Genomic DNA, 27723 nt, shown 5'->3' with positions numbered 1-27723 from the left:
ATTAAATTCTAAAACCCGGATTCAGCCAAGAAGAGAGATGGAAGGTCACTGCTGGCTGACAGCTGTGAACTGTCAGACTCAGTCAACACATGCAGCCCGCAGACAAAGGAATAATGGATTTCCCTTCACAAAAGATCCAGTAGATCTGATCCCACAGATCTGATCCCATCATATCCAGTCTACTGTGAAGACCTCGAGATTCCAGATAAACTTAAGAAGGCGATAAAGGAAGACAATGCAAGAGACAAGAAGAGTAATGAAATATTTCATAAAAATGCTTTAAAAAATATAACCATAATACACCCCTTGGATCATCAGTGAACAATATTCACTTGATCATCACACTGTAAAAACTATTTATTGAGTTTAGCCTAGCACTGGTGGTTCCTGTCTATAATCCTTGCTACTCAAGAGGCTGAGATTTGAGGATCATGGTTCAAAGCCAGCCCAAGCAAGAAAAGTTCATGAGACTCCGGTCTCCAATTAATTACCAAAAAGCTGAAAACAGAGCTGTGGCTCAAGATGATATAGTGCTAACCTTGAGCACAAAAGCTAAGGAACCCAGTCTTAGTTCAAGCCCTAAGACCAGCACCAAAAACACCAAACCAAACCAAAACAAAACAAAACACCCTATTGAATTCCAACTCTTAACTGTTAACAGTTCAGTTCTAATGAAATCATGCACAGCTTGGCAATGAGTCAGGAACAGAATGCAGATGCTATCAAAAATGATATCAAATCAGACACAGATGTTATGTGTTGCAAGAAAATAAAGGAGAGAGCAGAGAGAAGCTGAGGGGTACTCTTAGCTCCACCTTAGAAAATAGGAACTAGAGAGATTCCACTTACAGCAACCATCAGTTGGCTAATGTGAGTTAAGAGTTTATTCAACAGGAAAAATGTCATAAGTAAATACACAAGTGTATTAACAGAAATATGGGGTTTACAGGGGAGAACCCAAATGGTTTAACTCCTTAGAAAGACTAACTCATAGTCCAACAAAATGAATACCAAGAAACTGGTACTTGAAAGATAGGATATGGGGTCAAGAGAAGGGAGGAAGATGAATGAAGAGAGGAATGAGGAAGAGAATGAAGTAATAAAATTCAAAGCATATCTTACAATAAGAAAACTGAGAAGAGGGAGGTTGGAAAGGAGGGGGTGGAATGACATCACTTAAGGTGCATTGTATTCATAAACTGATGTGTTGAATGATAATGCTTTTGTGCAACTACTTAAAGATAATACAAATATATATATATGTATATATTTTTTTTGGGGGGGGTCCGGTCGTGGGGCCTGAACTCTGGGCCTGGGCGCTGTCCCTCAGCTCTTCAGCTCAAGGTTAGGGCTCTACCACTTGAGCCACAGCGCCACTTCCGGCTTTTTTCTTTTTGCTTATGTGGTGTTGAGGAATCGAACCCAGGGCCTCATGCATGCAAGGCAAGGCTCTACCACTGAGCCAACTTCCCAGCCCACAAATATATATATTTTTTTAAAGAAGAAGGATGGTAAATAGTAACAAACCTGCCTTGAGGGATAGGAATTTGGTGAGCTGAGATGATACTTGGGTCAGACACTTCTTTCATTCTCATGGGCCACCATTAAATGATGATTAAATTTGCTAAACTAAGTGACAGAAGTATAAAATGCCCATGAAGAGAAGTGGAAATACTACTTTTGCATCTGTTTATGTCAATGGGAAGAGTTTTCTAGAAGATATGAGAAAAAAAGTTCCTATATCGAGGGAATTTTCTGCCATATGTATTTTACATATACTTGTTTATTTTAAAATCAAGCAAATGAGGTGCTTTTTCAAATGATGAAATCTGTTACAATTTAGAACACAAAAATATATTACTTAGCAATATGGAGTCAACCACCCAACAAAATAATTTTTGAATGTAAAATCAGTTCCTTCTACAGGTGGGAGGCAGCCCCCTGGCTAGTGTTCACCACTAACAGCTCAGATGTGCAATGATTTTCATAATTTATGAATATCCATGTTGACAGAAAAATTAAATGCATCTGAAAAAAAAAACCCTCAGGTGGAGAAAAAAAAGCACAAGACCTTGGAGTTCAAACCAGTATTGACACATGTACAATATAGTAATATAGTAGCACGCATGCGTGTGTATAAATTCTCATTTTAAAAGCTAAACTATTAAACTAAATTTACATTAATAAAATAAAAGTTGCATTTAACAGGAAGCAGCTGGAACATGCACTTGCAATGAGTCATCTGCCATCCTCTCGTCCTATTCTCCATGGCTTCTTCCTCCCTCCACCTCCCCAGACTCCTTCACAGCCACCATACAATTCCAATAAAAGATGCTGTGACATTAAAATTAATACAGAAATAGACTTACTGCCTGAAAGATTTCATAAAAGTTAACTAAAATGAATATTTCTCCCTTAAAACTTTTATGAACTAAGCAACAGACAGTCGTAAGTGGTTACATTACTCATCATTAAGAGAAATGAAAACCTAAATTACTGTATCAACTTTTACGGACTATATATTGCCCATCATAAAAATATCTTTTATCATGCACAATTACTAATTGATGACAGAAAAAATACATCTAAAATTATGACCAAAGTATTTTTTCAGAGAAATACAAAAACACTTAGACTGAGAGTAAAATTATGTGTTTATCGCCATTGAACAGCCGTGTGTGTTTGTGTATGTATGTGTGTGTGTGTGTGTGTGTGTGTGTGTGATGTTCCCAGCCAAGTCACCTCCCCTCCTTCAACTCTGCCTCAATTCTTCATGTATAAGAGTTTTGCTAAATTCAACAATTTCTAAGGTGTCTTCTTATTCCATTCGTGATTTCCTTCTTCTTGTTGCTGCTTTCATTTCAGTTGGTGAGTGCACACATAGCTAGCGATTAACATCCCATACAACAAGAATCTGACCAATTAATTCTAATAGGCCATTGTTGTTTGACCCACGTATGGGGGGCAAAGACTTTTTCAGAGCCCTACCATTAAGCTTTGATTTGTTCATCTTGTTGGTCATTTGATATGTCCTGGGGGAAGCCGACTGCGACAATACCGAAGAACAGATCCCATCCTCAAACTGTTGACAACACAGGGTGAAAAGTGACCAGTGAACAAAAAGACTAGAAGGTACCAAGTGCTCTGAAAGGATTAAGCCTCTGGTGCTAATGGGACAGAGTGAAAGAAGTAATTAGCTCTACTTAAAGGCTGTGGGGGAAAAAAAGGAGGGGGCTGAGTAGAGAGAAGGAAATTATGAAACACATTCTAGGCTCTAAGTGCAAATGCTTCTTTTATTCCTGAAATTTTTCACCCTGTCAAATTTAGCCCATTCATCTGGCTTGTGGAGATACTCCATTCTGATCCTATTCCCTATCCTGCTAACTCTCTCGATCCCAATTTGTGCCATTTATGTGACACATCTACCCTACAACAGTGATTTGAAAGTGCAGGAAGAAAACACAGAAAGGACAGCAATAAGATGACCAGACAGGATGTCCCTGTTTGTGTCCCCCATGGCTAAATTACTTCGCAGCCCTTCACATGGATGGCTTGGTGGAAACTTTAGAGACCAGGTAAGAGACTGTATAACCCATTACAATGCAAGACGTGGAAAGGCCACCCAAGAGGACAGAACTATACCCAGGTAACAGACACAGACCCCAGCCCTGGCTCAGACCAGAAATGGTTCACATTGCCCCATAGACTCACTCACGAGCCTGTTTGTTTTGGGTCCTTTTATCAGGACCATCTACCCTGGTGCTGGTTCACTCAGGTCTTGGATGACAAACCTGCTGACCTTGGTCAGGACTATGGACCACAAATGGCCCTGTGACTTGGCTCAAGTCCCTTTCAACAATGGTCACAGGGTATTCTTTCCAATGGAGCAAAACACAGAGGAACACTACACACTTGAGCTCTCAGGGCAGGTCGACCTAGGTCGATCATTTCAAATGGATCATTGAAAACCAATCTGATGGGATCACTTATATGTAAAGGCATTAAACAAGGCTTAAAGCATTGCTGTGATTCTATGCCAGGGCCTCTCAGCCATTGACCAGACAGACCACCCAGAGACCTAAAGCAAAGCTGCAAAGCTGCAAACCTGCAGACAAGCCCAACATCAGTAGTCAGTCTTTGTCTCTTGCCTTAGGGGATTGGGACAGGATATTATGGTTAGCCATTGGACTCAAGCTAATTTTCCAGGTAAGAGGCAGCTCAGAAGCTGGAGGCCTATAATCTTAGCTGCTCAAGAGGCTGAGATCTGAGGATCACAGTTCAAAGCCAGATGATGCAGAAAACCCATGAGACTCTTATCTCCAAATAACCACCAAAAAGCTAGAAGGGGAGCTGTGGCTCAAGTGGTAGAGTGCCAACCTTAAGCAAAAAAGCTACAGGACAATGCCTAGGCCCTGAGTTCAAGTTCCAGCACTGGCATAAAAAAGAAAAGAAAAAGAAAAATACTGTATGTAAACTAAGCTTCTCCTAGTTTTGCCTTTTGCCATGCCTATTGGAAAATTGTAGAGATGTATATCACTTAAGTATTTATCTTGAGAGGAGAGAAATTGTTTATGACATCTACCATAATCATTTAAATTGTGTTCCTCCTATTTGTTTTCTACCAGTCTAGTTTTCTGTGTTCCTATTTTGCCATCTCATTTCTTGGCAGGTTCTTTTCTCCAGAACATTAATCCAAACACACACTAAAGATCTACAGAGCAGTCTGCATAAGCCCAAATTAAACACTATTTTCATAGAGATGAATATCACAGAAATCAACTCAAATAAAAGAAAAAAAAACGGTGTCGTCAAAGGATTTGTGTTCAACTGTCAAATAACCAAAGCTGTACAATGTTAGGGAGGACAGTGATAAGTATTTTCATTGCTAGTCAAATATACCCAAGCCAAGAAGTTTCTAGTAAAAATGGTAGGCAACCTTTTAATACAGTTAAGTACCGCCTCATATTTAATTTAAAAAATCACTTACAACAATGGGCTTTGTCTGTACAATTAGATACAATCATTTTGTCAAAATATGTGTATGTGGAGAACAGCACAGTTGCCCCCTTGTAAAAACTCCAATCTAATTGGAAATGCCATATCTTCTGTACACAATCTATTGAAAGATACTTAAAAGCCTGCAAAAGCAATTAAGCCAGCTCCAAGTATGGAACCCATCTAAAATAAGGAGAGCACATACTACCTTCTGGAAGCTGCTAGAGATGCTGTCAGAATGAACTAGCCCGAAGAAGAGCCTTCACCAGGAGAGGACTCATGAAAGTGAGTTTTACCATGGGCTGGGGGAGGGGGGCTATTGAGGGGGTGCTAGGGTGGAAGGAGTGGGGAATAGTTTAAGTAGCTCATCTTAGATCTTATTAACAATCCCATCAACACTTCTGATGTTTATTCTCCAGACTTATATTCACCCAATGACTCTAAAAGCACACAGAAGCAAAAGAAGATTCCATTATTATGATGATCATTTCAAATGGATCATTTAAAACCAATCTGATGGGATCATTTATATGTGAAGGCATTAAACAAACCATGCATTTTCTAAAAAAAAAAAAAAGATACTTAATTTCATATTGTATAACTTCATTTCATATTGCATAATTTACTTAATTTCATATTGCATAACTCTATACCCTTGAATCACTACCCCCAAACACAAGCTACTTCAATTCAGATTATTTTTTTTTGGTTCATGTTTTCTTCTTCATTTGCAATTTCCAATACTGCATATATCTCCAGAATTTCATTATAACTCTTTTTTTAGATGTTTCATAAGGAGAATAAGCTTACAAAATTACAGAGATGTACAGAAACACAAAGTGCATCATAGAAAGATGAGTTACTTTCCTCTGCCCCCCGACATTCAGGATCCTTGTACCATGGGGTGGTTCTCCTAAAATGAGGTGGCCAAAGGGGGACTCTTCCACTACCAAAGCTGCAGGAATTCTCCAGCATCCAGCCTTTCTCTCCACTTGAATGGAATGAAAACCCTTTTGAGAACAACAATTACAGTTCCCCCCGTTTGCCCCCACCACCAGGCATACTGTTGGATTTCGTGCATGCCCCATGCAAATAAGGCAGCCTTCCTTTCACAGCCTGCTTAATATGCAAAGACACCCTGCTTTTTTAAGTAGGAAGTGGAGAACCACCAACAAGCTTTTCTAAACCCAGAGGTTTCCAACAATTATTTCCACTGTTTATTTTTCAACAGAGGATTGCACAATAACACTGAGCGCTTTAGCCCTCATTTGCCAGTATTTTGTACACAATAACAATTTAGATTTTTAAACCTTTTGTATCATATTTAAGTAGATGGCCAACTACTAATTTCAATATATTAATGATTTTTTATTGCTAAATTGGGGAAATTCAATTATATGGGACAAGATTCAGCTATACTTGATTTTTGAGAAGCTGGCTTTAGTCACACATCTCTGCTATAAATCTTTGGAAAACTTGTGACTTATATAATGTATCATAAGTTCCAAATTAAGACCAAGTAATCATATTTAAATAGCAATCCATAAAACATTATCACATATATTTACAATGTGTTTCCTAAATTATTGCTGAATTCAATATAAGGCTTCTCTGAAAAGAAATTAAAATTTGTAGAATAAAATAATGCCATAAAGAAAATAGAATCTTTGTACATTGTTGCTATTGTTATTATTTTGTCAGTACTAGGATTTGAACCCAGGTCCTCAAGCCTGCTAAGCTGGCACATCTACCACTTAAACTATACTCTCAGTCCAGGATCTTTGTACAATAGATTATATACACATGCACAGTTAAAGAGAATTTTCTAATCGCAAACATACTAGATGATTTCTCATCACCATGGTTCTGAAATAAAGGTAAGCCTATGCAGTACGATTATTGGATCTTCTTTAACAAAAATGTTCACTTGCCTTTTATCATCTTAGTTTTTGGTTGCCTTTATCTACAAAGTGTTCCAATGAGATCCCCATCATACAAATACTGAACATTTCCACCTAATTCTCCGGTCAAAAACTCAACGTGTTGCTCTGGATATCAATTTTTAACCAACATATTGAACATCATATGTAAATTTAATTACGTTCTCTTTTAAAACCTCTATAGACACAGTTTTTTTAAAGCTAAGACACAAGAGATATAGATGTAACTTACCATTTCAAACTACACATCAATCAAAATATTTCAAAAAATATATGTAGAACAATATCCATCACAAACCATATAAAAACATCTTCCTGCCAATTGTTTCAAACCCCAGGACACGTGACTCTACCAGCCAAGGACACCTGCACGTATCAAGCATCGTCCAGGATTGACATTAGCATCATTTCAAGGATGTTGGGAAATCACTCAAAACATTTTTGTTCCTTTATGAGGTTTGTCTTACTAGAACAAGTTACTTAACACACAGGATTTTCCAATACTGGAAGACACAGTCAGAACCTTTTGTGTATATGTGTGCCAGTCCTGGAACTTGAACTCAGGATCTGGACACTGTTCCTCAGCTTTTATGCTCAAACGATTTTTAGCACTCTACCACTTGAGCCATGGTACCACTTTCAGATTTTTGGTAGTTAATTGGTGATAAGAGTCTCATGGACTTTCCTGACCATTCTGGCTTCAAATCTGCTCCTCAAATCTCAGCCTCCTGAGTAGGTAGGGTAACAGGCATAAGCCACTGGTGCCAGATTCATAGCCAACCTCTTTTTAAATTAAGAAATTAACCATTGAAAAGTACTAATTTAAGTCTATACAAAATGGAAATAAACACTAACAATAAAGTCACCATTTTAAGTCTCTCACGCTGAGTTTAAGAATCAACTATTGGAAGTGGCACTGTAGCTCAAGTGGTAGAGCACTAGCCTTGAGCTGAAGAGCTGAGGGACAATGCGCAGGCCCAGAGTTCAAGTCCCACAACCGACCAAAAAAAAAAAAAAAAGAATCAACTATTTTAACCCTTATATGTGGGGGCTAAATTTTGCCTTATAAAACTTGTAAGTAAATACGCTGGGTGGTATGCAAATGTACACAAATGCATTAGCTGAAATACGGTGGGTTCAAGGGACATCTCAAATAATGTAATTCCTAAGAAGTTCAGCAAAACATAAAACCAGGAAGCATGTAGTTGAAAGGGGTGGGGTGGGGTCAAGGAGAAAGAGGTGGACAAATGAGAAGAGGGAAGATGCAGTCAAGAATCCAGTGTATAGCCTACCGAATGAACAAGAGTAAGGAAAGGGGTGAGGAAGGGAGGGATGGGTGAGCAAGTTGAAAGGCGTGGTATGTTATATTCATACACTGCTTTGTTAAATGGCAACTTCTTTGTACAACTAATTAAAGATAATTTTTAAAAAAAGAAGTACTTTAAACCCACTTATCAAAACACTTAGTATTTAGCAATGTATACATAAGTTGCTAAAATATACATTTTTATAATATATGTTTCTTAAAATATCTCCAAGTATACATTCATTATTATGGTTAAAAGAATATAATTTAACTGTCTGATATCTGTGGTCACTATTTCTTTAGTATTGCAAAGGGCAATAAAATGATAATTCAAAGTCATGTGTTGACTTACCCCCTGTGACTTAAAGGGCCTACTTTCAATACGTCTAGGAAACGTAAGTGATTATGGAGGTTTATTTTGATACAAAAGTACTCTTAAATACCTACGTCCATTATATGTGAAAGGCTTGTCTCTTTAAAAAATAATGCTTACAACCTAACTTAACCACAGAGAAATACAAACAATAAGAATATTCTTCTTAGGAGATGGAAAGGAGGAGAATGAACTGCCTTCATGTCCAGTTATCTTAATTAAGTCTGACTGGCAATTTCAATTCTGATTCCAAAGCCAATTTAGTTCTCAATGACCTCCAACTGTAATCTAGGGCAGCTAACAGGCCTACTTTCAATCTCTTCTCTTCAAAGAATGTCACATAATGTCCCTTTCTAGCTTCATTTATCACAGATGTTTTTCTCTGATGAGAATTTTAAGTTCTCAGCTTCATGAACAGCTTTAGGCTATATACAAATTGGGGGGAGGGGGATCTTAGTTATCTTTTAATGACATTTCAAGGTTGTCTTGGGTATAGTTCCACCCAAGAAGAGGTTTAAAATATAGTCTAGAATTGTTCACAAAACTGTGGGAAAATGTTCACCTTGTATCTCCAACTCTTGGGACCAATGTTATAGAACACGGGAGGTTTTTTTTTCTCCATAAATATAAGACTAATGGAATGTTTCTAAGTAAACATTCTACTGCCCACAAATATGGACCATGGCCATTTGTAAATGTGTTCATGAACTTGCTCTTCTCCTGGTTGTTGGCCTGGTTGCCAAGCCTGCATCTTAATAGCCAAGAAATATAGGATCTCAGGCCACCCTAGCATCATTTCAGAAACTCTTTAAGTTTAGAAAGGGTTCTCCAAAAATCTACAACTAGTCTTTACTCTTTGAACTGCCAATAGCTTGATGTTGCCTTGATGTTCCTCTTTTTAGGTCTTTCTCTTTGATGCACCTTTAGACTATTTATATTGGCCTTTAAGAACTCTGTTACACCTCAACAATTCTATACTAAGTCAGGTGAGATGTAAGATTTCAAAAGGTCTGTTATGGCTGGTAGCAATGACAAAGCTGAAAGAGACAGATAGTTCAATGGCTTCTAAGTATGTTCCAAAATTAGAGTTAACACAGCTTCCCTTACTATTAACTTCAACCTCACAGGACACAAACACCCTCCCCTCTCCTCATAGGCTCCAAGAAGACAGCAGCTGGGAATCCCTCATCCCATCCCCCTTGATCGCAACAGCACAATGCATTTTTATTAACTGGAAAAACTCAACCAGGGACCGCTCAGGAATTGTGGAGGGCAGATATAGCCCCACGAAGAATGTGGAAAATAAATGAAATCCTAGAATACTAAAGAAAAATACCCTCAATCTATTTCTCTCAGAGAGAGAAAACAAACAAACAAACAAACAGGATTCAGCCATATCCCCTACAGGCTACAAAATGTTGGATTCTTTGAAATCAATTGGCACAAGAGAGCTGTAGACACTAGTGACTATATATAAACTCTCCTCACCTAAAATCCCAGGTCTCTGTACAACTGTCCCATAGGCTTGAAGCCCCCTTCCATACTGCTGCTACGGCCATCAGTGCCTCACACCTTCGAGTTTGAAGATGGAAACAGAACAATATGAAACACAAAAGAAGACACTAAAACATAATTTGAAAATAAAATAAAAACTTGGAGGGAAAAAAAAGACAATATAGAAAAGAAGGCCAAGTTTCTAAATTTCTTGGCAACACAAAAGATACTACATCAAGAAAGAGACAAAAAGAGATTCCTAGAAATTAAAAATATTAAAAAAACAGAATTTGAAAAAAAAACCTCATAGAAAAAAAGGAAAGAAAAGGAAAAATAGAGAATGAAAATAAGAAAATTATATATAACTCAACCCAACTTCTGTATAAGAATTCCAGAAAGGACAAGAGAAAACAAAGGAAGATAAATATTAAATAAATATGAACATTTCTCATCACTGAAAGGCAAACATTTTTGCTAAAATGGTCCACGGAAAACCTAGACAATAAATAAACACAGACCTACATGAAAAGCACATCACTGAGAAATTTTGCTGTAATATAGAGTAGAGTAACATCTTCTGGCAGAGAAATAAATGTCACACAAAATATCAAGAGACAGGATGGTACTGGACTCAGCCATCAGAATGCTAAACACTAGAAAACATGGGGCAATATCTTCCCAAATTTAGGGAAAATATTTTCCAATATAAGAAAACTAAAATCTGTCAAATATCAATCAATGATGGCAAGGCTAGAAAAAAAAAAAAAGTAAGGTGAAGGACACGGCCACAGAATGAAAAAAGTGCACATTCATACTTGAGTGTGCTGAAAGGAGATTTCACACTTCAGTCTGAGAACTTGAAGATAATTACTGACTAGAATGTAGATAAATAAGCAAAGGAAAACTCTGAGGCCATACTCCAAGAAAGACAGAAAGTAATGTAAGAAAGAAAATAAAATCATGGCATTGCTCAAGGCTCAGAGGTGCATAAATATTTACATGGTCATAATAATGTAAACTAATGTTGACACATTGGTTTACTCAGAAACACTCGGAGTCAGATGATAAAGGAAGTAGGAGAGGGTAATTCATGTATAAGAGTACTATGCCTCCATAGGAAAAGGTCAGTAAATAATTCCTAAAATTGAAACACTAGTAAAGTATTAGATATGGAGGTTTTTTAAAAAAGGTACAAACAGCTATATGGCCTTCCTCAGAGGAGTCAAAATGAGACGTGGGAGGGCTAAAGAAGGGGGAAAAGGAAAAAGAGAGGTAGGGGACATTTATGTTTTTAAGCAAATGTAGTCACTTCATTTCACTAAAATTAAAATTCAATAAAGAAAGGAGGCATAAAGACAAATCAACTCTAATTAATTGAATAGTTAGGATTTTATTTAATCTAGTTATTACAATTTAGCAGATAAGAGAGACATTGGCTGATCTTACTTTCTCTTCACCACAAATAAATAGCTATAGACATAAACCAAACTGAGAAACTTGCTATAACAAGGTCAGTCTAAAAGAATGAAATATGAAATCCCTTATCCTAAATCCTTGGCGATTCCAATGTACCACGAATAAGTTTTCCAGTTGAGTAGAACTAACTGCATAACCTTGTTTTCTTCAGTTTTCAATTAGTCAAGATTGTAGTACCTAGGTTTGTGTTGATGCTTTCTACCTATAGGTGAACTCCTTTAAACCATACTTCCTTTAGCAATTCATACATAGCTACACATCCATATTGGGTGACTGAATCCATGTCATTGTTAGCTGTTCTTTGAAAAGCTCCCTAATTGGTTCTTCTAAACATGGTTCAATTGTGAACACTTACTATTTCTACTATGATTCGTGGTAGCCATTCCCTTGGTATTCTTTCTGTGATGAGTGGAGCTTTTGTTTTTACTATCCATATACTAGCCAGATTGAAATGCTGTCTGCATTCTTGAGTCATACCTTGATCTTTCTAAATTACTGCACCTTTTTACCAGCAACATACCTGTCCCTTACTGTCAAGTTTCCTTGCTTTGAATCCAAATTTACAAGCTCTTATAAATGTGACAGAAGCTAGGAAATGAAGCAAAGGACAATGCTGAATAAAGGCTTATAGGCTTCTCTATGGGTCAAGTGAATACAATTTGATGTGTGGATATCAATTGGAATATCAATTCAGAGGTTGCTTCCCCTCACTTCCTCAGACTAAATCAGGTTGCTAAACAAATGACTTCCAGATCAATGAAGCAACACCAATATGATCTTTAATAGATATCATTATTTAAATATCTTCAATCATATGGCTCCACCACTGTGGTAAGTGGATGGGTTCAATATTAACTGTAAGCAAATACGAAGTGGAGTCTATATAAATCTATATGATTTTTTTAAATAAACTTTTACCTTTCTTAAAATTAAGATCTACTAGACTTTGCTCCCTCAGGAATTAAAAACAGTCAAAGCAGTCAGCCATGAACTCTCCAAAAATGAAAAATAAACAGAGAAAATGGGAGTCTAATTGCAATCAATACTTAAATCTAACACTAATTGTATAGCCCTCCACTGTGAACTTTAACAAAAAGGAAGAAAGGAAATCGGAAAAAAATTACTGAGCTCATAGCACACTAGACAGTCGTCTGAGTCACCTCCTTCTGTCCTCACAATAACCCAATTAGGTGGACATTATTATCCTTGTTTCACAGATAAATAGATGGAGTGTTGGAGAGATGAAATAGCTGGCTCAAAGTCATAAACACAGAAGAACCATAGTCCAAAATGGAGGCTTGAGCCAAAGGCTCATGAAGTACCACAATAGTGGGCTCTGTCTCTTCACACCAATGAGGGACAATAAATTAAGAAAGGTAATGCATTACTATCAACTCAAAACAAACAGCTTGCATTGGATTTACATCTTCCCAAGGCCACGCATGATAACAAAGCAGGTGGTTGGATTTGTGATCCGAGGCATCTCATGGAAAGGGAGTAGACACTCACAAATGCATATGAATAAAAGAATGTTAGAACAAAATAACCAAGTACAACCCTTGTCATACTCCTTTTCTGATCCTAGTTAAATCAATGCATCTAATTTTGGACAAGCAAAGAAGCAGCAAAGATTTTGTTACATGTGAGACGTTGGTCTCAGGGATCTAGAAATAAAGGAATGGCTGTCAAAACTCTTCTGGAAGACAAAACTCCATCTAAAAACTTCCCTCTCACGTAATAAAGGAAGTTACTGATAGAGAAAAGCCTGATGATTTTAATTTCCTCGCACATGATGCATAGTTTCTCCTTTCTATCCTTTCCCCCTGGCTCCCTCCAGCCTCCGCTCCTTCCTCTTGAAGCACACTTAAAAGGTTCCCAGATGACTTCAGTATGAAGGCCTTATCCTATGTAGCATCTTAGAAGTCAGCTCTTATTCTGTCTTTAACTCCAGACAAATTTGAGTTTCATTACTCAGCTGAGATCAGAACATGGTCACTGCACTCTTCTGTATCAAATCCTGTTTCCACTTGATGCTCGCCTTTCTCACATTCCTAACCACAGAACTACCTCTTTCTCACTGCACTGTTGTTTTCCAACTGAATCTAAAACAATCCATTCTCATGAAAGAAACGGTAGTCAGGCCTGTAATCCTAGTTGCTCAGAAGACCTGAGGATTATAGTTTGAAGCCAGCTCAGGCAGTAGTCTGTAGGACAAAAAACCCTCAGAAGTGGCTTGAGTGGTAAAGTGCCAGCCATGAGCAAAAAAATGCTAAGCAAGAGCTTGAGATCCTGAGTTCAAGTCCTGGAGATGAAAGAAAGGGGAAAAAAGAGAAAAAGACAGAAGGAGAAAGGAAGAAGAAGGGAAAGAGGAAGAAACTCACACTAGAAATGTTCCAATAGCAGGACAAATGAGAGGTAGGTTTTTTTATAAACATAATCGGGATTTTACACACACACACACACACACACACACACACACACTGTTTCCAGGTTTTTATTTCACTTCATTCTAGGTTTCTAACTTTGACAGTGTCACCCCTAAACTCTCATTCCTTCCATTTGTTCAATATGATGCTTGAATTATAGACAAGCTGAGTGCTTTCTAAACAGTTAACTCCACATAACAAATTCTGAGTGTGATAACAACACCACAAAGCGCGAACTGTAATTTATGATGTCTTCTTTCTACTGATAGAATATAAAAACTAGAGACTGTGGCTAGTCTGAGTCGTCTTAGTCAATTCAGCTGTCTCTCTCCATCCTCCTCCACTGGCCACATCTACTGAAGCCATCCTCTTCTCTCCTTCCAAGTCTCCTTCGACTCTCTTGCCTTGGCAAGTTCTCCAACCCCTCATCCCTCAGGCCGTCTTCCTCTTGCCAAGGATACCTTAAGTACCTCCTATTTTGCTGTAAACGCTACCTGGGATTTCCAGCTATCTTTTGGATCTAAATCAGCAGGGAGTTTTCCAAAGTCAAGATGTCATAGTTACCAGTTTAATTCCTTTTATGGTTGGTTATGCTATCTCCTGAAGTTAATAGACTGCTTACTTACTTCATAAGTATTCTCGCTGTCAGTTCTTCCCACTCTCAAAACCCATTAAGTCTCCATCTGCACCTTCTAATGTGCTCTTTCTACCTCACATGGCTCCATCTTCTTGCCTATCTATGACAGTAGCTGTCAAATATTTTAACCTTGAGTCATAATATGCTTTTCATCACCACCATGTGTCAAATAGTAGATACATACACACGCATGCATGCATGAATACAAACAGAAACACTTTCCCAAAACATACTTCTTCTTGCTATATGAATATATCCTTCTAATCCATTCCATTTCATTCCATCACTCTCTCTCTCCCTCCCTCTTCTTCTTTTCTTTTTTGTCTTCTTTGTTTAATCCCTACAGAGGCCAAGGAAATTTGGACCTATATATTAAGATATTAGGATGCCAAAGGTTTTTTCCTAAGAACTGAGATGTCTGATTTCCCCATTGTATTGACAGTTCCATGAGGATTTTTATCCCCTTGAGCTGGCAAGTTAAAAGGCTTTCCCTGCGTTAGCTATCTTCCATTCTGCAGCTGTAATCTGTCCTTACAGGTTATCTTGTCATCTCTATCATCTCAGCTGTGCCCAACACTTCCCCTTGTCCAAAACCATCACAAGTGTTTCCTCCCAAAATTATCTACTGTATAAAATATTTCCACTGTGTTTCTTCAGTCTAACAAGCCCATAAAGAATTTGATTTTTTTTCAGAAAACTAATTGGCTATATATCTAGTAATAAGGTAGAGTTGTAAGGTACCTTCACTTATGATGCATTCATATATACTTTCTTATTCTCCTATTCAAAGATGGGAATTAGCTCAAAGGTGAGTGACATAAATAAATCCTCTTCCCTACTTAGCAGAACTTTTTTTTTCTTTTTGGTCGGTTGCGGGACTTGAACTCTGGGCCTGGGCACTGTCCCTCCACTCTTAAGTTCAAGGCTAGCACTCTATTACTACTACTACACTCTATTACACAGTGGCACTTCCAGTTTTCTGGTGGTTTATTGGAGATAAGAGTCTCATAGGGCTGGGAAGGTGGCTCAGTGGTAGAGCGCTTGCCTTGCATGCATGAGGCCCTGGGTTCGATTACCCAACACCACATAAGCAAAAAGAAAAAAAGCCGGAAGTGGCGCTGTGGCTCAAGTGGTAGAGCGCTAGCCTTGAGCTGAAGAGCTGAGGGACAGCGCCCAGGCCCAGAGTTCAGGCCCCACGACCGGAAAAAATTAAATTAAATTAAAAAAAAAAAAAAAAAAAGAGTCTCACGGACTTTCCTGCCTGGGCTGGCTTTGAACCGCGATCCTCAAATCTCAGCCTCCTGAGTAGCCAGGATTACAGAGCCACTGGCGGCCAGTCTCAGCAGATCTTTTGAACCCAGATCTTGAACCAAGCTCTTTTGACTCTAAGCTCAACAGTATCCTTTCTCCATGAGTTTTCCTACTAAATAAAGGTACTTCCCTTGAATTTCACTGGCCTTCAAGCTAGTTTCATCTGGCTCCCTTCACCCAGACACTGGGTCTCCATCATCTACTTGATTCATATAGCCCTAAACCTATAGCACTATACTGGACTCTTACTTTTTAAAACTCAAGACCCAAGCGATTCATCTCTATCAATCGTTTCCACATGCTTCAATGCTAATTCATCACATCTAACCCCAGCACACAGAAAGAAGTACAGCACATGTCCAGTTGCTATTGCTGACTATCCTCTTAAATATATTTTTAAGAAGATTTGTCTAACACCTCTTGCATCATGTCTCTTCTTTGTCTAGCATATAAGATTTTAAGAGAACCTGTCTCAATACCCACCCTTTAGCTACCCTTAAAAAGCAATTCTTTTAGCCAGATCCATTTCCTTCCATGGGCAAAAAATTCCTCCTTACCCTGCTCATTCCCAGATCTGTGATATCCAGGCCAAGTGCTCCTTCTTGCTTTCTGCAGATATTAGAACCAAACTGACGTTTCCCTTTCAAAACAATTCTCTAGATTGGCCACATTGTAAATCTGAACAACAACAAATGTTGGCAGGGATGTGGGGAAAAAGGAACCCTATTTCACCATTAATGGGAGTGTAAATTAGTATAATCATTCTGGAAGGCTGTTTGGAGGTTCCTCAGAAAACTAAACATAGATTTTCACTATGACTCAGCCATACTATTCCTGGGCATCTATCCAAAACATCACAAGCCAGGATATGGCAAACACACTTGCACATCCATGTTCACTGCTGCACTATTCACAATAGCCAAGCTATAGATACAGTCCAGATGCCCTACAATAGATAAGTGGATCCAAAAGATGTGGTGCCTATACACAATGGAATTTTACAGAGCCATTAGAAGGAATATTATGTCATTTACATGGTAATGGATGGACCTAGAACAATTATGTTAAAATAGGTAAATCAAGCTTATTGAGACAAACGGTGCATGTTTTCTCTCATAGGCAGAAGCTACTTCTAAAATATAACTAGATATGATCAATTATACAAGACCCCAGGGCAAGGCTGGGAAGGTGGCTCAGTGGTAGAGAGCTTGCCTTGCATGCCTGAGGCCCTGGGTTCGATTCCTCAGCACTACATAAGCAAAAAGAAAAAAGCCGGAAGTGGCACTGTGGCTCAAGTGGTAGAGCGCTAGCCTTGAGCTGAAGAGCTGAGGGACAGTGCCCAGGCCTAGAGTTCAGGCCCCATGACCGAACCCCCCCACCCCCAAAAAAAGACCCCAGGCATTCACACACAATAAGACCAAAGGAGGATACTCTTAGGAGAGGGACACAACAGTGCAATGCCTATGTACATCTGATCACATAAAATAATACTGAAATGAAAAAAATATTTTAATAATTGAAAGGTTATTTTCTAATTGTTTCTTAGTGATTGCTCTAGCTTATCAGAATCTATTTAAAATTTATATTAACCCAGTGATATGTAGAAACTTTACTACTATATGTCTAATATACTTTTCCCTCTTTTTTTTGGTTCCGGTCATGGGGCCTGAACTCTGGGCCTGGGCGCTGTCCCTCAGCTCTTCAGCTCAAGGCTAGTGCTCTACCGCTTGGAGCCACAGCGCCACTTCCGGCTTTTTTTTTTTTTTTTTTTTGCTTATGTGGTGCTGAGGAATCGAACCCAGGGCCTCAGGCATGCAAGGCAAGCGCTCTACCACTGAGCCACCTTCCCAGCCCCATACTTTTCCCTCTTTCGTTATGCATATTAATGTATGCTACAAAACTCAAAATCGTGTTCACACTATTTAAAAAAAAAAAATAAACCCAATCCTCACAATTTCTGTCCACCTCCTTCATTTAGGGTCGTATTCACATAGCACCTTTCAAGACTTAACGGTTGAAGCTAAGCAAAATTTTCCCCAAAGATGACCAGTATCATATTAAAATGTCTTGTTAATTTTTTCCCCTCAGCCTCTAGCTCAGAACCTTTCATTATCATAAATGCATTCCTTTTAACAAATATTTCCAAGAAAATCCCCAATCAAGATAAGCTTTTTTTTTTTTTACTGAGTACCCACTGTGTATCTGTTTTACAAATGCAATTTTATTCCAGTTCACCAAAACCCCAAATTTTACAGATGAGTGTTAACTCGCAGTAAGGTAAATGCAGTGCAGTCACACCCCAAAGATCTTGATCTCCTCCCTCCACCACATCCCCCTCCTTCCTTTAGCCTCTCTCAAGTCTGTACAGGCTCACATGTGTTGACAGCTTTTCCAATCCTCTGTGTAAGTCAGCCTATTCTCTTTTTTTAAAAAAAATATTTTTATCATCTTTAAATAGTTGTACAAAGGAGTTGTCTTTCAACAAAGCAGTTGATGACTACAGCATCTCTTAATCAATGTCTCCCCTTTTTACCATTCGCACCCACCCCAACCTGTCCCTCACTTTCCTTAATTTATAGGTTAAGTATTGAATTTTTTGCCATTTAACAAAGCAATTTCTGTATACAGCGCGTCTTGATCCATGTCATTCCTAACTTTAGAAACCGGTGACACACAGCCAACTGGATGTCCCAGCTCCCGCTACGTAATTCGCTTACCCTTCTCATCCTCAGTTGAGTTTCTACTTCAAGACCCTATAGAAATGGTTTTCTCTTGATCTCTGGGCATTTTTTTCCCAAGCAATCCATCCTATCTCTACCTGTGTATTCTGCTCCTGAGGTTAGCTCTGCCTGAACTCCTACTCCTTCCCATTCTACCTTGTGAAGGAAACACAACCCCGAAACCCAGCTCAATGGAGTCCCAAGCAGAATCTGGCCCAGAACTCCTTCAGTCATGTCTCTCTATGGCCAATCTCTCTCCCCACTATATGCAACCTTCTAGAAACCAGAAGTATATCCTTCTGGACTTTATAACCTAAAACCCTGCATAATTCCTAACGTTACTGGACCTTTTCAAGATTTCAGGAATGTTGATTGAAGTAAAGGAATTTGGGAATGCTTGCTATAGTTTGATGTTTGTTGGATTAAGTAGTCTGTCAATCACACTGTAAAATGAGAATGCCATCTGTCCTTCCTCTCTGACAAAGTGTTATTTAAATGCTCTCTCCTGTGTGCAATCCAAAGTAGACTGCCTCCCAACAAGATCTCATAGCGTCCCTCTCCCTTCCTTAATGTTTAGCTGAGCATATAAGTATGTGCCGGAGTTGTTTAGTGTGTGTATTTATTCCTCTGCACTTTTAGACTGGGAACCATGACAACAAGGACAATAAATGTTTGGTGAAACATTTCCAATACCCAGCACCGAGTAAGTGCTCAGTAAATATTTACTGAATAAATGATGTGAAGATTAAATGATAGAATGGTTCTGTGAAGCCTATGATAATGATTAAGATATAATTATTGGTATTCTATTTCATACGTATCTGCTTTTAGCTACCTAAAACAAGCTCTCCACTCTCCTCCCAAGGTTGCCTTTATTTGGCAAACCTACCTTCCTGTCCCATCAGTATTACACTTTCATGTGTGACTCATTTGAATAAGAATAGCAATTACTCTATTTTATTCCAGCTAGTAATTTGCAAAAAATATCAGCAGTGAGAAATAGTAGAACACCTCAGCTTTCACTTAAGAGTTTCTAGAAAATAAAGGTCAAGTAGCCTTTGCCAAAAAAAAAAAAAACCACTCTGATTTCAATACATGGTTCTAATCTTCAAAGAACGACATAAGCAATCATGGCAAGATCCATGTTTAACAAAGGATCCAAGCAAATCCATACAGTTGTTGAAGTCAGGACCAGACTTTCCCCAGACCCTGAAATTACAGGAACTTTTTCGAAGATCATGGGGAATTAGCATCTGATAATGTGTTCTCATGGTCGTGTGCTCTCAAAATGTTCAACAAAGCAAGAGATCTTTCTTCCTATTTTCCTTAAAGAAGGTCCTCAAACAATGGATACTTCCAGGCCCCATGATACCTTGAACTAACAGCTTTCCACCTTCTATTTCCCTCTGAAATATCCACAACTGTACTTAAAGTTAAGGTCTAGCTCCAATCACTGAAGAATTCATGCTCTCCTAATATAATTTTTTATTATTTGTTTTTTTATTGTGAAAATACTGTACAGAGAGGTTACAATTATGTGGGCAAAATAACGAGTACATTTCCTATCAAGCATTGTAGCCTCCTAATATAATTTTTAAAATCATTCTAAAAAAGAGAGCATTTAATCTAAGCAATTGTTTTCACCATCCAGATCTTTCTTCCTTATTAATAAACACAACTTGCATGTACTGAAACTCTGAAGTCCCCAAAATAATCACACCACTAATTAAGCCAATATTACTAATTTTCCCCTTTTGTAGAAGAGCAAACTAAAACTTGAGACAACTTACGCAAGGTCAAACTGCTAGTAAAGGACATTGCTGGGGCTGGCTTCAACCTGGGCTTGTGTGTCTCTCTTCATTCTCTAAGCTCCACTACTCCCAGGGTTCCCTGACAGCAGAAATTATGTCATTGGACGCCTTTGAAACTCCCCCATGGAGCTGATGATTAAAAGCTGGCACTCAATAAACATATTTGATCAAGTACTTAAGAGAATACCTAATGTAACACGATCTCAAACAGTGTGACATTGCTGTGAATATTGCTCAATGATGAGGTAATCAGAAACTGAAAGAAGAGAATAACGGTTTGCAACAAAAGACTTTTCAGACATTATCTCAGGAATGTCAGCAATGAGCAAGAAGGGGAGCCCACATGTTGCCAATGTTTGCAGCTACCAGTCAGAAAATACTCAGGAAGAACATTGGAGTGGAATAGGGGTTAGCCCAGGGAGGCCTTGAACTCACATCAGCTGTGCACTCTTCGAACTCAAGAAAGCATTACATATATTTGGAATGGAACAAATGCATCACACATTTATGAAGAAGCTGTGTTTTCATCTTTCAAGACAGATCCTCTTTCGGTCTAGAATTGATTAGAAGCTAAGTGTGTTAAACTAACTGAAAATCAGTTAACTCAGTGACTGCACATTGTAGACACGGCCTCAGAGTGTTTTAAGTGCAATGCATTGAAACTCTCTGAAAGGCCGCCATTTGGCACCCAGACCAACATCAAAAGGCAATGTTCTTGATGAGCATCTGCAGCCGAGAGAGTATTTCAACAACATGAAATGAAAGGGCATAATGGCATCACTGCCAACTCCAAATAATTTACATCCCTTTATGGCAGCAAGTGGTTTTAAGGTTTGGCACCAGGAGTTAATAACAAAAAGGTCTGGTGGTGACATGGCTACGACCTTCAGATGGACTTCCTTGGGGCTTACAGTTAAGTAGTGGGCCTATCTATTCCCGTTCTTGAGAACAGCACCAAAATGTGTCTGAATGCTAAAAATCTCTGATAATTGAGATTCAGAGAGATCTCTGGACATTTTGCCCTTGTAAGAGGCCACCTCTTAGAATTTTGCCAGGGCTAGTTGCATGTATTTCGAAGCTCACATAATTCTCTTCCTTCTCTCACATAATTCTTCTAGGTAAAAAGGAAGTTGGTTTTATTTTCAAAAAAAATTTTAATTCAAAACTTACATACAACCAAATGATTATTATGTTTTCACCCTTGTTTAACTTGTAAACCAGTCTGAATACCTGTGAAATGCTATCTGCATGTTTCTGCCCTTTCCTAAAAAGTCCCAGACATTCTTAACCTAAGGTATTGTTTAGATTGCCAAACTGGTGAATTCTTAATTATGGAAGTTTCCTGAATTATCAATTATGGAGTTTACAATATATTCATCTTGACACCATGAAATGCTTGTGTACTGAAAGACAACAACGCTCCACACTTTAATAATACAGGAGAGCCCTTTAAAAATGCTTTTGTCTCCTCTTAGGCTAGGACTGGTCCCAGCAGACAGATGAGGACAGGTGCAATTCCTCCCCCACCCCCCTGCTGGCCAATTGGTTCTGGTCTCCATCACCACAAACCCCAGATCTTCAGTGAAAGTTCAAACCATTCTTTGCCAACAGGTAGTCAATCACTCATTTTACATGAAGTCAGGAAAGATTATAAAATATCTTTGGAGGACTGCCAGTAGCACAGAAGCCACTTCGAGCCAGGAGAGTAGCCACAGTTCTTTACGCTGACAATATAAATAGGGGAAATTCATCAAACTAAATACTAAATAGAGGCTTCATCTTAAAAAAAAAAATTAAGTGTTTGCACCAGAAATCCCCAAGTCCATATTTCAAACAGGATGAAGTTTGAAGAAATGTTGTCTGTAATTTAAGGAACTGAGTTCTGAGGTGAACAAAAGCATCTGTCATGTCAAAGATTAGTTTTCCAATGAGAAAGTAGTGCTATTTATTTCAAAAGGTAATTAAGACATTGTTCCTTCTGACAGAAAAACATAGAGATTATTTACAGTGAGTTTTATGTTACCTATAGAAGGAATTCAATTAAGGATAGCTATATTCCAAACAGAAGCAGTATGCAAACTTTTCGGGGTGAGGGGGGGGGGTTGTTTTGTTTTGGTTTTTTTTTTTTTTTTTTTTTTGGTGCCAATCCTGGGGCTTGAACTACAGGTTTGGGTGCTGTCCCTGAGGTTCTTTTCCTCAAGGCTCCATTTCCTGCTGTTTGGGGTAGTTAACTGCAGGTAAGAGTCTCACAGACTTTCCTGCCCTGGCTGGCTCTGAACTGTGATTCTCAGATCTCAGCCTGCTGAATATCCAGGATTACAGGCATGAGCCACTGATGCCTGGCCAAACTAAATTTTTTAATGTAAACGAATTCTCCATCTTAGTGATTACTTCCTGGAGTAAATATTACTGTCTTTTGCACACCCATAGTATACTTTTTTTCTGGCAATTACTATCTTCATTTTTGGGGTGTGTCAATGTAGGGACTTGAACTCATGTTCTTGCTTCAGCACTCTACCACTTGAGCCACACTTCCAGTCCATCTTTTGGCTGTTTAATTGGAGATACACATCTCTTGGATTTGGCTGCCCAGGTTAACAAATTCAAATCTGGATCCTCAGATCTGAGCCTCCAAAGAGCCAGTCACCAACTAAACCAACAAATGTTTAGCTTAACCAATAGGTGTAGGAAGACTTAGAGGAAACTCTTTCACTGACAAGGCTATGCCCTGCTATTTTTGTTATTGCAATGTTATTTTTGAAAAGGATCATGAGCAGAGGTATCTGGTAAGAAGTTAAGTTCCAACATGGGGCTGGGAGAAAGAATATCGTAAGTTTTAAATTAATGAAAAACTTGACAGGTTGATAAATCATTAGGAATTTTGTAGTGGGAATAGTAACTCCAAAACTTAAAAGAACTGACAGGCCACACTTCTACAATGTCTGAATTATATTCCTCACTTTTTAAAAATTTTATTGCATTTGAAATGAATTCTAAATTAAATTTCAATATTTTAAAATATGCTAATATGTATGCATAGAACATTAGCTTTTTAGGTTTGTTGATAGGAAATATGAGGTTTTCCACATCTTAAAATGTATATTAGTCATTTATTTTGCTCAGAAAGGTAAATTTCTCCTCTTAAATGGAAATCAATATAAAATATAAACAATATAGTTTACTATAATTGTGCTCACAGTCAACTTGGCTAAAATGCCCCTAAATTATTTAGCAAGTGCTATGAAATGTACTTTATGAGCAGTTACGTGATCTTTGTTTTTAAACTGGCCCTTATTTAAAAAAAAAAAAAAAACACTCCTATCCATTCCTTGACTCTTGCAGGTTAAATAAAGGACTGTAAAATTACCAACTAAACACATGACTTAACCATTCCAGACCATTCTTCCACATAACATCCAAAAGTGCTTCTAGAATAGATTCAAATTGACAATGCGATTCCACTACCTTCAGTTTTATTCCTGGGAAGAAGATAGCCAACGAGTCAGGGGCAGCCTACCTGGAGCATATAATGTATTCCAGTTAGCACACACCTTATACCTCAATTTTCATACACACCCCAAGCAGAGCACAGAGCCTGAACTACAATTGTCCCTGGACATGCTAAACGCATTTAAAACTAAAACAGAAAAAGGGAAAGGAAAAAGAAGGAACGTGTGTGCTGTGTATCAGACTATTTTCATCCTGATTCTTGGTGGGGTTTTTTTTTTTTGTAGGAACAACAATGGAAAATTAGTTTTCTTTGTAAAAACCCATTCAACTTCTTTCTTTGTTAAGCAATCTGGTATGTGATTCACATTTTGCCTTCTTTTCATCCTTATAGTGTGGTCCTGGGGCCAGGGACCAGAGGACACTTTGCCACTGGCCACACTGGCTACAATAGCACCCTGGCTTGAGCATCCAGGAGCAGCGCCCAGGGTAGGAATTCCCTGTGCCTGCAGACCTGCATGCAACTCTCAGGGGTCCCAAACCTCAGGGTTACACCCATCCCTGATGATGGAAAACACAATCTGACCATCTCCCCCCAAAAAAGGCACACAGAAGATCAGGTCTCCATTGTCACTCTCCCACCCCTGAGGGGAAGCAGTCTCGGAAACACAGCCCAGAGGAAGAGATCACCCACATTCAAGATGGAGAAGGGCACATCCCTGGAGGTCCTCGGCCAGGTGGCCTTGGGGACCCAGCCCTGCCTCGCCCCGCCCCTCCAGCCTCGCCCCCAGCCCGCAGCCAGCGGGTCAGCGCGTGCGCAACCGCATCTGCGCCCTGGCAGCGCCCGGGGCACGGCTCCCCGCCGCGCCCTTCCAACCATCACGCTTCGGCCAGAACGCCCGGGCGCCAGCGTGCGCCCCGCAGGGGGAGCGGAGATGTTCGAAGTAGCCGTGGAAGAGTCATGAGTGGGTGAGCACAGGCGGCTCCCACCCAGAGACCTCCTGGGGACCACCCTCCCCATCTCCATTTTATCCCCTCGGAGACAGGCAGACAGCAGGGATGGACTTCAGGGGCGGGGTCTCCCTGCGGGGGGGTGCGGGGGAGAATGTTAAGCTGGACGGGGGAGGGGTGTCTTTAGGGTCCTGGCAGCTCGGGCTGCCACCCGCGCCGCAATAAAAAGCCTCTCGCGGCTTCCCGCCCAGCCAGCCTCGCTCTGATTGGTCGCCATGGGAGGGACCCGACTGGGTTGGAGGCGGCGGCGGAGCGCGGCTCCCGTGCCGCCCGTGGAGGGGGCGCGCTGGGTGCTCCCCGGCCCGCCCCGCCAGCTCTCCACCCAGGCTGGGCGCGCCAGGGGCAGGTACCGCGGCACCTGGCAGCGGCGATCGCCACACGCCACCGCCCTCCACCGGCCTTCCGTGGGGTGGGGTGGGGTGGGCTTCGTAGCACACGCCCACCCCCAGCCCAGGCGGTCCGCCCAAGCCACAAGGCTCCCTTCCCTTTTCTTCCACTCCTCCCAGAGCAGAGCGTCAGCCACCGAAGCGCAGATCCTTGGGTGGGGTGGGAGGGGGGGGGGGAAGCGGCTGCAGGGGAGGGGGCGCTCACACGGAGATGGGAATAGTGTCTAAAAAATGCAATATGCCTTCCTCCTCCGGGGCGGCCGGGGCTCCAGGGCGTCGGCACCGCCGCCGCCCCCCGCGGCAGCACCCCCGCTGCCGTCCACCCAGCTCCCCCATTGTTCGCACTTGGACAGGATCGGGAACCTCGCCCAAAGGCAGGAGTGGGGGGGGGGGGGGGAGGTGCGGCGGCGAGGTGCACGCGGCGGCTACCTGCCATTCTTTCCCCGCACCGCGCACCACGGGGTTCGCGGTGCGTGTAAAGACACACGCGCGTCCATGCACACGTGCACACGCGCGCGCGCACACACGCGCATACACACACACACACACCAGGCAGCCCCGATCACGCCCTCCTCGCCCTCCGCCCCTCCGCACTTCCTCCTGTCAAAATGCACGGCGAACCCTCCCAGCCCTGCCAGCTCCCGGCCGGCTCTCCAACTCAGCAGCCATTTGGCACATAATAAAAAATCATTAAAAACAACGACAACCCCCAGAACCACCTGAACGTCATGGGGTACAGCCGCACAGCACTGCGATTCTGCTCACTGCGCCCCATTCTACAAACCGTTATTCGTCCCTGGGCAGGGAGGGAGAAGAGGGGGGCGGGAAGCAGCGTGCAAAGGCAGTGCGTGCGCCCCACTTTATTAACCCTGGGGAAATAAGCATGGACGGGAGCGGGGGGGGGGGGACTCCCCGGCTTTATTGTTCACTCTTTCTCCCTCTTTCCTCGAGCCGGGGATGACAAGCCCCTTCGCCGTCGTCATCCATCCCGAGCCCCGCGTCGGGGCACCCCCCCCACACACACACACCCCAGCCGCCCGCAGCCCGCCCGCCCGCCTTCCAGCGGGGATGGAAGGAGCGCAGCGCAGCGCCGCGGCCCCGCCGCCCCCCCACGCTCCCACCGGCGCGGGCGGGCACACAAAGTGGGAGGGCGGGCGCGGGGGGCGCGCGCGGGGCGCTGGCGGCGCGGGGCGTGTGGCGGGGGGGGGGGGGAGAGACAGTTGGGGTGGCAGCGCCCCCATCCCCGGACACACACGGCACGAGGAGGCGAGGAGGTGAAGTGGGGGGGGGGGGGGTCCGGGCTGGGCAGGGAGGACGACGACGCGCTCCAGTCTTCGGCTGGCACGTAAACCCCACCACCAGCAGCAGCAGCATCAGCACCCCTCAAATAACAATGTTCCTCAGGACGGGGGTGGGGGGGGAGAAGGGGGGCAATGAGCAGATCCGATTGAGAATTTAAAACAAAAAAGAGCGAGAGCAGACGAGCACGGTGTACCTGCGGTTCCCAGGAAAAACAAAGTGCAGACGAGATCCTTGGCTCGCAGCATTGTGAGGATCTGCGGGGCTTCGGGGGGCGTCTGTGGCGGCGAGCCCCGTGCCCCCGGGGCGCAGCGGCGGGCGCGGACGGCGGCGGGCGGCGCGGGGCGGCGGCGCGGGGCGGCGGGCGCGGGGCGGACCGTCTCCCGGCTGAGCGTGGTTATTTCTTGCAGGATCGTTTCCTGCCAGCGGCAGCCGAGCTGCGTTCACGCGCGGATCGCAGAATGAGTGACAGTCCCAGCCTCAGCACACCCGCAACTCGGGGAGATCCTTGCGCTGGCCCGGGTTCGCGTCGACGGAGCTGGGGATGGGAGCCGGGGTGGGGGGGGCGGAGGGGCGGGGGTGAGAACCTCACTGTGTCCTTCCACCACGCCGGCCACAAATAGTGCCGCGCATCTAGGAGGTAAGAGAGACTGGGGGGGGGGGGGGGGGAGGCAGATGCGGCCGCCTACAAAACTCGGCCTGGAACAGGCCCGGGGAACCGGGCTCGCTCCCTCTCCCTCTCACACACACAGTCTCCCAGGCAGAGAGCTGGGGATTTCTTTTCACTTTTCTCTTTCTGGCCTTCGCCTTTGCTCCTGCCATCCCGAATTTCTTAGTCAGGAGCTGGGATACTTTGATAACAGTAAATTATATATATATATATGGGTAAATTAAATTTAAAATTTTCAAAGTGGTGGAATTTCTCCATTTAAATACATGTATCACAGGGATCCTTTTTTTTTTTTTTTAAGAGCAGAGGATTAGGAATCTGGGAAGGGATGCTGTTGCTGAGGTTTGTTTTGGCATTTTTGGTGTTTGTTTTATCCCGGCTATGAAGTCTCAAGTCTGTCTCTCACACACAGGCAATGGCT

At 41.5% G+C, this 27723-nt stretch overlaps 1 protein-coding gene across 1 annotated transcript in view; it reads right to left on the bottom strand.

Moving 5' to 3' along the window:
• Positions 1–26880, bottom strand: part of Ncam1 (neural cell adhesion molecule 1) — a 248608-nt gene extending 221728 nt beyond the window's left edge. Inside the window, exon 1 of the mRNA XM_042682882.1 lies at positions 26829–26880. Coding sequence (XP_042538816.1) covers positions 26829–26880 — 52 coding nt within the window. The remainder of the gene's footprint in view (positions 1–26828) is intronic.
• Positions 26881–27723: the final 843 nt, after the last annotated feature.

The sequence above is a fragment of the Dipodomys spectabilis genome, unplaced genomic scaffold (assembly GCF_019054845.1).
Source record: "Dipodomys spectabilis isolate Male_0828 unplaced genomic scaffold, ASM1905484v1 ptg000076l, whole genome shotgun sequence".
Classification (NCBI taxonomy): Eukaryota; Metazoa; Chordata; class Mammalia; order Rodentia; family Heteromyidae; genus Dipodomys; species Dipodomys spectabilis.
This window is presented reverse-complemented; position numbering and strand designations above follow the sequence as displayed.